Here is a 13,916-nt window from a genome sequence, read left to right as displayed (position 1 = left end):
TCACAGTTTTGTCACACACTCTCGTTGTCCGTCTCTAAGAAGGGGCTGCTACAACTGGCTGTGCTTAATTCGCAGTCAACTGACCCACTTTGGAAGAGGGTGCAAAACAACTGTTCTCTTTGAGCCTCTTACGGCAGCAAACAGCTCAGTTTCCATAAAACACTTAGGACCCAGGGAAGTGACACCCAGTCCTCTGGCTCACCAGGGACATGCTTCTGGAGAGTGGGAGGAGATTCCATAGGCAAGTCTCACATTCAGTTGTTGAGAAAACGTTTCATACTTCTCTGAAACCTGGACTTCAGAGTATTGTTTGGGCATTCACCTCTGACTGTGAGAGACACAGAACATACAATATTCAAAGCACAGCCTCTGTGTACACCACCATGCATGTGCTTGTCTGTACACCACCTATACCGCTGCTTCCTCCGTACTTTTTAAGTTGACTCGTTTCTGTCATTTCAGTAAATGGAAAAGTAGTATCTCTAGCATTAAAATGAAGGTAACCTTCTAAGTTAATGGTCCATCATTAAAATGAAAATAACCCCAAATCCCCTAAAGATATTTTACCCCATGAGGGTTACCTCATTTGGGGAGATAGTGGTGGATTAGATAGAGGCTCAGACTGTGGAGTCAGGTGGAACAGGGCTTATCCCAGGTCTGCTACTAACCAGTCATGTGGCCATAAAAAAAGCTGCTTATTTTTTTGCTGAACCTGTTTTCACATCTTTAATATGACTATAATAGCACCTTCCATGACTAAATGAATAGATGCACATAAAGCCCTTCCGTTGTTGTTGTTCACTTACGAAGTTGTGTCCAACTCTTTGTGACCCCATGGACTGCAGCATGCCGGGCTTCCCTGTCCTTCACTATCTCATAAAGTTTGCTCACACTCACGTCCACAGAGTCAGTGATGCCATCCAACCATCTCATCCCCTGTCTGCCAAACACATAGTAAGCCTTCATGAAAAGTCATATATTCTAAATGAAACAGTGACTTCACACCAGAAACTGGAAGAAGCCTCTGCATGGAGGTGAAAAATGACCTTTTGTGTTTGAAGGATTTTTCTGAAATTGAGATTTTTCTGAGCTTTCTCTCCAATCTGTCCACTCACTTGCTTTGATCCTCCTTCAGGTCTTTGGATTCTTGAACTTTATCCTCTGGGCTGGAAACATCTGGTTTGTTTTCAAGGAGACCGGCTGGCATTCCTCGAGCCAGAGATATCTTTCAGACCCCATGGAGAAGCACTCCAGTAGCTACAACCAAGGCGGGTACAACCAAGACAGCTATGGGTCAAGCAGTGGGTACAACCAGCAGGCGAGTTTGGGGCCATCCTCAGATGAGTTTGGCCAACAGTCTGCTGCCCCTGCTTCTTTTACCAATCAGATGTAACAGGGTAGTTTTGGCATTCTTCTGAAGATCGTTTCTCCCCATTCTGTGTCAGTGGCAGGAGAATTTTTAAGAGTTTCAATCAATTATTAATGTAGAGAGTGTTGAATGTAAATCAGAGATCTGTCGTCCTCATTAAAGCAGAAAGGCCTGGGTCGTGATAAATGGTATTTAAAGATGACATGAGGAGATATATTATTCATTACAGATGGCTAATTGGAGAGTACCTTGTTATATACACATACTTCTATGGTTGTTTTGTATGCGTGTTGAGATAGTGGAACCATTTTGTAGCTTAAAATCTCTAGTATGTAATATGCATAAAGTAAATTAAATAACATTGAATTTTCTTATGCTTTTTGATGCGAAAGATGTTTTAATGATTTCTCTAAGATAGGCTGGTGCATCACAATGTGCATGTATTATTATTTTTTAGTTGCAGGCCCTGTAGGATTGTGAAGTCTCTAAGTATTGGTTTCAGACAATTACTCTGTATTTTTTTTTTTAATTTGATGAATCAATGCTCATATGATTTAGTGCATGAAAGCATTTTCTCACAAAATGAACATTTGAACTGTATGAAAATTTTCCAGTTTGCATCATGAATTTGTTAAATGGACGTTTAAAGAAATATATTCACTACTTTGTATATTTGCAGGCTTGTCTCTCCGGGTTTCTCTAACCCTGAATGCATTGTGAGTAAGGTTTGGAGTTTTTTCCCTCCCTGATCAGTAGATATTCAGTGTTGTAGATGGTAATTGCCTGATATCTATTCTATTTAGTTAGCTAAATATGTACATTCTTGTAACTTTCTATGATGTTTTGTGGCTTTTCTCCTATGGGCCATGAACAATGGGCCCAATAGCTGTGAGTGTTGGTGGAGTGTTGTTTCCTTAGAATGATGGAGATGTGGGTGTCAGACACCACAGTCAAGATATTGTGCTGCCATATTAGTTTATCAAGGATATTCTGGAGAACCTAGACCACCAGCTAAATGTTTAAATCCTATTTATTTGTAAAGTTAATTAAGTCCTAGATCCAATTACTAAAAATTCTCAAGTCTCAGCTCAACTTACAAAGTCTGATTTGTATGTTACCCATAAATTGAAAATGACTTCCATGAAGCAGTCTGTCATCTCATTAAATATTTCCCAGGATGTATGCATTATCAATCTTTTCCTCTTTGTTTTAACTCAATGGAAACAGCAAGGCCCCACAGTGAAGGCAAGCTGAGCATCTGTATCTCCAGATAAAAGTCGTTATTGATGTATAAACTCATTGTGTGATCCGTGATGTTGGAAACATTTTAGTCCAAAAGAGCCGCGTGTCTTAGATAATATCTGTAAACTGTTTCTGGATCCTGTTGGATAAATCTGTATGTGATATCTCTTTGACCTTAATAAAGTTATTGCATACAATGCTGGCTGGAAAATGGAGAATTACAGCAGAAGAACCTGCTGAACTTGAACAATAAGAGAACAAAGGGTAAATGCACAGTCTGTCCAGTCTCTCACCCTGTCCTTATTTTGTGAGCTCAGGGCTATTCATTCATTGATTCCATAGTTCTAGAAACTTCTGTGTACCCTCTGCTATGCAAAGCATTGGGGATAGGATAGAAATACAGAAGCATGCCCCAATTCAGGAAGCTGACACTCTGTTTGGGGTGTAAATAGAGTAAAATAATCACAGAGAGTGTGTGATTACAATAATCACACAGAGAGCGTGTAATCACACATAGAGTAAAATAATCACACCCCATCTACACTGTGTGTGAGAAAGAAAGGCTCAGGATTCCACGAGAATGCTTATCGGAGGGACTTGAGCTGCTTAGGGGAAAGTGAAGAAGCTTGAATCTGCCTGAAGACGGTAAGGGTTCATGAAGACAGGGCGCGAGGAGGAGCATCCCAGGCAGAGAGCAGCCTTACAGAACTCTCAGACGGCAGGAGGCAGGATGGGTCTGTAGAGCGTGACGTGGGGGGCTTGGAGAGGGCTTTAGCTGATGCTGGGTAGGAGGCAGCGGGAAGTCCCGCTTGGGGGCCATGATCAAGAATTCTGTCTTTATCCTAAAGAAGCTGAAGGAAAGCACTGAAGTATTTAAGCAGAAGAAGGACACAATGAGATTTTTGGGGGGGTGGGGGATTTAGTTGCTTTACAATTTATTTAGTCTCTGTGCTCAGTCATGTCCGACTCTTTGCAGCCCTTTGGACTGTAGTCTGACAGGCTCCTCTGTTCATGGGATTTCTCAGGCAAGAATACTGGAGTGGGTAGCCATTTCCTCCTCCAGGGGATCTTCCCAACCCAGGGATCCAACCTGCATCTCCTGTGTCTCCTCTCTGTTAGCACAGAGCATTGAGTAGAGTTCTCTGTGCTATATAGTAGGTTCTTACTAGAATCTATTTTTTACAAAGTAGTGTATATGTGTGTATATTAGAACCTATTCTTTACCCAGTAGTGTATATATGTCAATCCCAGTCTTGGTTGCTGTAGGATAGAGCAGAGGGCATCCTGGAGATAGGAAATAGCCTTGACCTAGCACCCATTAGGCAGTGGGCTAGGCGAATGGCATGAGTTCTCCCCACATCCACCTCTGATTTCCTGAAAGAGAAGCTCGATTGGTCTACTTTCTTCAGCTCTATCCAGAGGGACAGAGTGACCTCTGATTCTTACACTTCCATTAATTCTCCAAAGTGGAGAAATCTTCAGAACCAGCCTTTGTTGTTCATGTTGTTTTACCAACCTCAACAGTCCCAAAATACAATGGAAAGCACTGCCTGGCCTGGTCCAGGTAGAAACATGCTTCCAGAGTCCACTGCAGATTTACAGTAAAATGCTGCTGTAATCCAATGGGGATTTCATTAAGCTAATTTTATTCCTTCTGGCTTTAAGAAAAGAGCAGTTAGATCTGGCCTTTTAAAAGGAGAGTAATCAGTGTGGTAGGAGGCCTCAGGTCTGTGTGTCCAGTAGAGCTCATATGGCAGAGCAGTGTCTCTGCTCACTAGCTGTATTTCAAGATGTGACTGCATATTCCTGAGCCTTCATTTCCTTGGGAGGAGGTAACGCATCCAAGTAAAAAGGCTGGGCTCTGAGATCCTGCCACCTGCTGTCTACTCACCTGTCCTTTCTTTCTGCGCCTTCTCCAAAGCCTGAGGACTTATCTGAAGCCACAGCCTGAAGGCATGTGCTTCATGTGACTCTCCATAGAGATGCTGAGTCTCTTATAGATATAAGGGTAGCTTTTGGCAGAATCATTTACCAATATGAATAAAATCAACTGAATTCATTGAATAAGTTTAATTCATGATAATTTCATAATAAGTCATGAAAAACTGTGAATAGTCCAGTTGAATGAAGAATTATTTTTTAACATGCTTGACTTGAGGTCTAAGGCTTTGCTGGCTTTTCAGGCTCAATTGAATGCTCTTCGGAGCCCATTGGCAGCAGGTACTTCTAAGAATAGCCCTGGTTCCTCCTGACCCCTTGCACCTCCATGAATTGTGGACTGCTGTGCTGTTAGTCACTGCACTCAGTTGTATCTGACTCTTTGTGACCCCCATGGATTCTAGCCCACCAGGCTCCTCTGTCCAAGGGATTCTCCAGGCAAAACTACCGGAGTGGGGTTGCCAGTTCCTTCTCCAGGCAATCTTCCCAGCCCAGGGATTGAACCTGGGTGTCCCACATTGCAGGTAGATTCTTTACCATCTGAGCCACCAGGGACACCATGTACTTTGGACATTAAAAGCCAAGATGAAGATAAAAGGCTTCCTGAAAGTCCTGTGTTCCTGTGGAAAATATTTTAAGTCAAGTGGAGTATTTTCCTTAAAGGGCCAGGCCCCCTGGTTTATCAAACAAAACTCATGATGGAGGTTGTAATGAGTCAGATACATTTCCTGGTGGCTGAAAAAGGATTTGCCTTTGAGCCTCTGCTATTTTATTCATATTTTCATTACCTGACCTCTTGGGGCTTAAGAGTCTAATTGGCTTATGCTGTGAACTAAACTCACTAGTTCATATGAACTCAAGTCATCTCCCTGCTTACTAGGAACAATTTCATGTAACATTGCTTGTTTTGGTGAATGAGACAAAAATAAAAATGCAAACTCAGCAGTTCTCCTTATTTTGCGTATTTTCCCTTCTTGCTTGTGAACTGACGTTTCTCCTGGATATTTTCTCCTCTGGTCTGTTCAGACTTTCAGGTCTCTTCTGATTGATTTCCACTGTCATGTTCCTTCTACAACGTGATACATTCCTTAGCTTACATGTTGTCCTGAATGTTGCTGCTCTTTTTTTTTTTTTACAAGTAGGTTGTTAATTTTGCACTCTCTGAGCTCTTAAACCTTCTATGAAAATTTTACAGTGAGTAATGACATATGTTTCCACAGAACTTGGCAGCATGGAGCCACACACTCACTAGGAAAGTGTTTTCAAGCACAGCTGTCTCAAATGAGACCTGAGGTTCATATCTGTGTCTTAGGAGCTAAGACCTAGGTCGCTTCTTAGGCACTGATAGATGTTGTCATTAGTTTTATCAATGTTATTTGATTGTGTAAACTCCAGCAGCAAGTGTAAGCATCGGTTTGTAGTCAGATAGACCCGGATTCCTTTCTTGGTTCCATCATTGAAACCAGGCTGTGTGATCCTGGGAAAGTGCCCCAACATCTCTGAGCCTTAGACTGTGATCCCTACAACCGGAGATAAGGATATCTATCTCTATTTGTTTTCTCTGAAGGCTGAAACAAATTACCACAACTTAGTAGTGTAAAAAACACAAATTTATTATCATACTGTTCTGAAGGATAGAGAAACCCAATAGAGGTCTCCTTGAGCTAAAATCAAAAGGTTGACAGGATTCTGTTCCCTGCTGGAGGCCCCAGGAGAGAGCTCATTTTTCCGTCTCTTCCATCTCTTAAAAGCTGCTGCCGATGGTCCTCTTTCTCCATCTTCAGAGCCAGTGGCAGCAGGTCAAGTTCTTTGCATGTTGCATCGCTCTGACCTCCTCTTGGCGTACCTCTCTTTCACTTTTAAGGAAGTTTGTGACTACATTGTACCAACCTGGGTAATCCAGGATAATCTCTTGACTTTAAGGTCAACTGATTAGCAAACGTATTTCCATCAGCAACCTCAGTTCCATTTGCCACAAAAGCTAACATATCCATAGGTTCCAGAGATTAGAATGTGGGCATCTTTGGGCAGTGAGAGGAGTAGCATTCTACCTACCACACTGTGCCACCAGTATAGAGTAAAATGATATACAGTTAGCAAATTTCATAGCAGATCTGCCTAGTCAGAGTGCTCAGAAGCTGATAATGATGATTAAAACTGATAGTTGTCCCAATCAATAGCATTAACTGTGAGAAAATGACCCAACCTGTAGCATTAATATGGGGTGAACAATGGCTTGTCAGCGCTCATGTACAGAGAGACCAACTTTGACAGCACTCCCAGTCGGGTAGACAACATTTATCATGTTTGCTGCTAAAGTGCTCAAGGAAATTAAAATGCATCATTTACAGTTGAACTCTTGAGGTACCAAAGGTTCTTTCAGTCCAGCGATGACTGGAGAAACAACTGAATAAATACAGTGCACCTCAGTGTACTTACAGTCCAGTGGGAAAGATTACATAGAGACCTGAAACTACATTATGTATTCATTTGCTTACTTGTACTTTAAATCTCTCCCGCTCGAATATAGACTTCATTAAGGGCTGAGACTTTGTTTACTAGATTGGTGCCCACCTGTGTCTTCAACACCTGGAACAGTGGCTGGAATATACTAGGCACTCAATAAATACTGGTTGAACAAATATGTGATACGTTATACAGACTCTTATGTTAAAGATTGTTCATAAAGTATGTAAACTTACAGATGATAAAGCATATCGACTTGCCAGGGATGAAAAAAAATCTTAACTCTCCTTTGGAAAATGCCCAGCATGTTTACAGATAGCTCACAGTGAGCCCCAGAAATGGCTCCCTGCAATCCTTGACCTGTATTGACTCATGTTACCTTGTTTGTACCACCCCCAGATCACGAGCCGGGAAAGGCCTGAAGCCCACATCCGAAGGACTATCCATTGCATCGTCCTGTCCCTCTGCAGCTCTTGCCCCCCATTAAGTAACAAGTAAGCAAATTGCAAGTATTGATAAGCCATGGAGGAGATGAAAATGAGGGATGGAATAGAGGATTCCTGGAAGGGTGAGACATTTATCAATATATGAAAACTATAGATGATCACAAAAGCCCTATCAAAGCATATTTTGTTAGGGTGATTAGAACCCTCCAAATAGATTCTTCAGTGTATTAATATCTTCTGGACTCAACATTGGCAATCTCTGTTTATAGCTTGGTTACCTTTATTTGTATGCATCCAATTTCAAACATGCTACTTGGAAGCAAGAATCTCTTCTAATTCATGCAACTATAGAGAAATGGTTCCCAAATGTGTTCCTTTCAAAAAGTAACACTTGTCCTAAGTTATATATTTGAAAAGAAGTAATCTCAGAGAATATGAAGAGGTAGGAATTCTTGCTAATCAGTGGTATTGATGACAGTCAGGTGGAAGTTAACTGAGGTTTCAGCTCATTTTTATTGGGTATTATTTTTAGGTCTACTCTGTGCTCTGTGAATCCTACAAAGGGCCTAGCAACTTAAAATTGGTAGTGGGATTTTCTCAAGCAGAGGTGCCATATAACAATTTATCATCATGACAGGTGTTAGGAGTTCAAGGCAACTTGCTGATGCCCTACTTCCCAAACTCCGAGACAGGAGGAAATAGATTTTGTTACGGAAATTAGAAACCTCCAAATAGATTCTTCAGTGTATTAATATCCCTGCTGGGCTCAAGACTGGCAATTTCTGTTTACAACTTGGTTATGCTTATTTGTATCTGTACAATTTCAAACATGCCACTAGGAAGACATATTGCCAGCTGTTTCAAGTTTTTAAAGGGAAGTTTTATCAGAACCATATATTTAAACCCATATACACACTACAGTGAGAATGTAATCTAAAATAGAATAAAACAAAAGTGCTAAAAGAAAATAGATCTTGCTGGGATTCTGGGAACCCAAGTCTCTCCAGGTTAAATCACATTCTCTTCAACACAGAAGCAGCAGTGGAGATTTATATCATATTTTATTTTACTTCTTCAGTGCAGATTAGTCTCAAACTCTGACACCAGGCTAGAAAAAAACTTCCACTGAATTTGAAAAGTCATGTGCTGGAGACATAAGCTAAGAAAAATAAAGGTCTGAATGAAGGTCAAGCCCTCTAGTTCCCTGGGGGAAGACAGGAGTAGGTAAGTAAGCTATTATAGGTAAAATGGATAAACACCAAGGTCCTACTATATAGCACAGAGAACTAATATCCTGGGATACACTATGATGAAAAAGAATACTTAAAAAGAATGTGTGTGTGTGTGTGTGTGTGTGTATATATATATATATATGTATATATATACACACACATATATATATGTGGATAACTGAATCACTTTGCTGAACAACAGAAATTGACACAACATTGTAAATCAACTGTACTTCAACTTTTTTTTTTTTAAGTGGGGGAAGAAAGAATAAAGGAAACAGGAGAGGACAGTCTAGATCCCCACCAGGACATTAGCAAAGGCTCAAAACATTCCCATTTATTGAGCTGAGCAGTTCTATAACTTCTCCCACTCTCAGAAACACAGAAAGTGGCTTGTTAGAAATCAGGCAGCACACAGCCTCCGAAAGATCCACAGTAGCGAGAAAAAGGGGAAAACATCAGTCTATCATGTCTCCTCTGGGTCCCTGGTTTTATAGTTCAGGATTTACGTCCTCATTTTTTCTATAGCTGGTTCTCTAAAGAATGTGAGACAGTCTCAATTCTCTATGAGAACCACGCATGCAATTTTTCTGAAACAAACAAACAAAAATTCAGACATTCTAACTAATTCAGATGGACGTGGCTGTAAGGGAAAGGAAGAAAAAACACAGGGTAAATGTGGCACAGAAATAGCAAGGAAAATTTCACTATATGCCTTTTGTATGTTTAGTTTAAAGCCTGGAAATATGATATTTATTCAAAAATAAATTAAAAGTTTGAATGTATATCATTAAACACTTTCAGATGACTTCAAAAGCCAGCCTTTTCCTCACATAAGCTACCATCTCAAGAAAATGCAAGCAAGCATTTCGTCTTCAGGGTGAACAATCCTTCAGTCTTTCTGTCAAACCTCTTGAAGCATATTTTCTGAAACTGAGCCTTCCCGCCTGATTTCTTCCCCCTGTGGGCATTAAAATCCTAAATTAAGAACCCAAGGATTAACCAAAGAGATTAGAGACCCTGTTCATCAGTGAGGGATTTCCAACAATCACAGAGCTTAAAGTCTTGTTTAATTAAAATCTGCGTTAATTGACAGGATAATAAGCATTGATTTTACATGTGTGTGTCAGCCACGTCACAGCAATTACCTGGCATGTTTTATTCATGTGGGGGCCACAGACTGCTCCAGTGACCACCAGAACCAATCCCCTCCTCCCCTGCCTTAAGCACACATCAGAAAGGTCTGCAAAATGACAGTCGCCAGTGGAAAATGAAAGGCTCTCGCTTTTTCTCCCATTACACTGTAAGATAATTAAAGCCCAGACCAATAAAATGTCCAGCATTCTTATTCCAAAATTCAATTTCCACTACATCAGGACAGGCAGTTAAAAGCTTTAAGCCATCTGCTGGCAGCTTCACCAGCCAGACCTTTTTTTTTTCTGTGATTTTGCCAATAGTGACCAGCCAAAGAGAAGAAAAGGGTCTGACAAGGGAGCCCTTTGTACTGTCAGCAGTCTAGGGGCCCCAGTGCCTGCAGGCTTCTGGATAACAAATCCAAAAGAACCATTTGATTGAAAACAAACCGAAAAGATATCATGTAAAATATATAGCATATGAGGGTCAAATTCTGCTATGCACTAATAGTATTTTCAGGACACCTGAATCTCTCTCCATCTGTGGGAGTGTGTGCTGGCTGTCAGCATGAAGGGTTAGTGGCAAAGTCCCATTAGAAAGATAGGACCATCCCAGTGCAGACGATTATGAGATTACAACAGCATGGACATACAAAAAAAAAAGTTAAAAATGTAGATATAAAAGTTATTAGACAGGCAAGATAAATGAGGAACCATCTATACCGTATGTGGAAGCAGCAGGGATACTGACCAGAATGCATGGAATTCCATCAGTGTGGGTGCCATTATAGGCTGGGAAGCTTGGTGAGGGTGCGTAAACTGTAGGTTTCAAGTCCGAGAACAGGATCCTTCGGCAAGTTACTTAACCTCTCTGAACCTGTTCATAATTAGACTGCAAGTATTAAAATCAGCTAATGTTTCTAAAATTACGCAGGGACTTCCATTTCTGGAAGGATAGAGTACACATATCTTCCCTAATCCTCCTGCTTAGTACAGCTGAAGACCCTGGACATTATACATAAAACAAACGAGTCTAATAAATGGACAGAACAGAGGCCGTGAGGGACCTCAAGACTCAAAGCACAAGCCACCGAATCCCGTAGGGTTTCTTTTTCCCTCACATATCCCACGCTAGGTGCCACTCACCCAAACGCCAAGGGCGCAGACAATGCGAGCCCCAACAGAAGCTTACCCTCTCTGTATACAAAGGGGCAGGGGAAAGACGGCCTAGCAGGACAGAAGACATTTAGAAAATAACTATTATTCTGCAGCCAGGCACCATTAGAGCTATGCCCCACTTACACCCACACCCACAGAGATCAAGTGATGAGCTTAGACTCCCTCCCTCTCCGGGCTGTAATGAGGGTCCCCAACCCCCGCATCAGGGGATGTCAGAAGTCACTGAAGAGTAGGCCAGGACCTTGATCCTCCACAGGCTGTAATAACTCCCCTTACCTGCCATGGTGGTAGTGGAGACAGTGTAGGAACCCTGGGCTTGTACCTCGCCTGGTAGTACTGAGGCACCCTCCCCATGCCTACTAAGAGAATTTGTTGCCAGCAGATCTGCTTTGAAAAAAAGTTAAAGGAAGCTCTCTAAACATCATGTAGTCTGTATTTGACATTTTTATTTTATTTATTGTGTGTTTCCCTACTAGAATGTGTGCTGTTAGGAAGGCAGGGCTCTTTGTTAGGTCTTTCCACTCTTTGGTCTTCATTACTTTCAGTAGTGTCAGACTAACAGAAGGGCTCAGTAAATATTTGGGGAATGAATTGCAAGTTAATTTTTCTGTGCGTATTGCACTGTGCTTAGTTATAAAGGTAAGTTAATGACACTTCTATTCTATATTATTATGAAGATTATCTTGAGTATATACATAGCTTTCCTAGGATATATAAAGAACTCCTACAATGCAAAAAATAAAAAGAGAGAGAGAGAGAGAGAGAGAGAGAGAGAAAGACAACAACCACCCGACTTAAAATTAAGCAAAGAACTAGAATAAATACTTCTAAGAAAATATGCAAATGCCCAATAGACACATGAAAAGGCATTTAGCATCACATACTTAGGGAAATGCAAACTGAAACCACAATGAGATAAACTTCATTAAAATTAACTACTATCAAAAAAAAAAAAGTGGGGAGGGAGGAGAAAAGAAAGTATTGGCAAGGATGTAGAGAGTAGAAACGCTTGTGCACTGTTGGTAAAAATGTAAAATGGTGCAGCTGTCGTGAAAAACAGTATGGTATTTCCACAGAAAGAGTTTGGTGGCTTCTCAAAGAATTGAACATGGAATTACCATATGCCCCAGCAATTTCCCTCCTGGTTATAAATCCCTAAACAGTTGAAAATGAGGATTCAGGCATGTATTTGTACATTATATTCAAAGCAGAATTATTCACAACAGCCAAAAGGGAGAAGCATCCACTTGTGCGTGGATGGGTAAATGAAAGGTGGTATATACTTACAGTGAGGAAAAGGGGAAGAGGGCAGTTATTGCTCAAGGGGTAGAGTTTCATGTTGCAAGGTGAAAAGAGATGGGATGGATGGAGATGGACGGTGGTGATGGTTACATAAGAATGTAAATACGCTTAATGCCACTAAACTGTACGTTGTAAATGATTAACATGGTGAATTTTCTGTTAGTTTTTTTACCATAATTTTATAAAATAAAAGCATGCCTCCATAGATAACTAAGGAGAACCTACTGGATGGCACAGGGAGCTCTGCTCAGTGTTCTGTGGTGACTAAATGGGAAGGAAATCCAAAAAAGAGGGGATATATGTATACACAGCTAATTCACTTTGCTGTATATCAAAAACTAGCACAAAATTTTAGAGCAGCTATACTGCAGTAACATTTTTTAAAGAAATAACTGAGATAGATTAAATTTTAAAATAAATAAAAATGTACCTTGCACCATATCAACAACATAGTAAAGACTCATTAAATGATAGAGTACAGAGATGGAATATAAAATTATAGCAGAACCACCTTGTGTTTCTTGTCTATAATTATGGCTGACAAAAGAAGATCTGGCTATAGAAGTAGGTCTCTCAGTTTTTTGGTACCAGCTTGGCAAATTCAGCCAAGGAAAAGGAGGGTGTCAAAGGCTGCAATGATTTTTCCATCTCAAAGTTAGATTGCTATTGCCTGGCCACATAACACACTGTCTCAGCAGGAAAGAAAGTAAGTTGCTCGTCTCCTTTTACTGCAGAAAAAAGAACAGAGCTAGCTATAGAATAACAGAATTGGATTAGGCCTTGAAAAAAAATCAATACCTGTTATCCCACTGCCCGGGGCCTAACTCTGTAGTTTATTTAACAGAGTTTGTGACAACAAAATTGAAGAAGAACTCAGTAAACTAAATTATTCCCATCAAGTTCCTATTGAAAAGGAAAGAAGCATCTTTACTAACAGAATTGATGACACATTTAGTTGGAGAAGTAAGTTCTTAAGAATGAGAGTATTCTTGCCTAGTGGGAGAAGTGACAATGCTCGAAGATAAGAGCTGAGCACTTATCACCACCCCACCAGCACTCAATGTCAATGTTCCCTTAGCTGGGGGGGGGCCACAATGGTGTGTGAATAAAGAGCACCATCAATGCCTTTCTCGAGAGTGGCTGCAAACAGAGGTGATCCAAGCCTCCTGAACTTCATCTTTCTCGAATAACTCATTTACCAAACATTTTAATGAACTTTACTAAAGTAGAATTTTGTTTATGTATACACCCAGGTGACTCCCTCCCAGATCAAGATATTAAACATTTTCATTATCCCTGAAAATCCCCTCAGGCTATTTCACAATCACTGTCCCTCTCAGAGGGTAGCCACTGCTTTATTTGTTAAATAAACAATTATCTATTTTAAAATTTTTATATTTTTGTATAATTTTTAAAGGTCACTTTCCATTTACAGTTATTATGAAATATTGGCTATATTCCCCCTGTTGTACAGTACATCCTTGAGCCTGTCTTACTGCCAGTAGTTTGTGCCTCCCACTCCCCCATGCACATATTTCAACTTCTATCACCATAGATTTGTTTTTCTTGTTCTTGAGCTTCATACAAATGGAATCCTACAGCATATATC

General features: G+C 40.5%; 1 protein-coding gene across 4 annotated transcripts in view; it reads left to right on the top strand.

Annotated features, from left to right (window-relative positions):
- Positions 1–13,916, top strand: part of SYNPR (synaptoporin) — a 378,090-nt gene that overhangs the window by 287,085 nt on the left and 77,089 nt on the right. For 3 of the 4 annotated variants that reach the window (XM_070455754.1, XM_070455757.1, XM_070455756.1), the window contains exon 6: positions 7,415–7,509. In XM_070455754.1, coding sequence (XP_070311855.1) covers positions 7,415–7,509 — 95 coding nt within the window. Of the gene's footprint in view, positions 1–1,135; positions 2,809–7,414; positions 7,510–13,916 lie in introns of those variants that run through there. The other variant, XM_070455755.1, reaches the window with a different exon arrangement.

This window comes from Odocoileus virginianus, chromosome 26 (genome assembly GCF_023699985.2).
Source record: "Odocoileus virginianus isolate 20LAN1187 ecotype Illinois chromosome 26, Ovbor_1.2, whole genome shotgun sequence".
Taxonomy (NCBI): Eukaryota; Metazoa; Chordata; class Mammalia; order Artiodactyla; family Cervidae; genus Odocoileus; species Odocoileus virginianus.
Note: the sequence above shows the minus strand (reverse complement) of the source record. Positions and strands in the feature narration are given on the sequence as shown.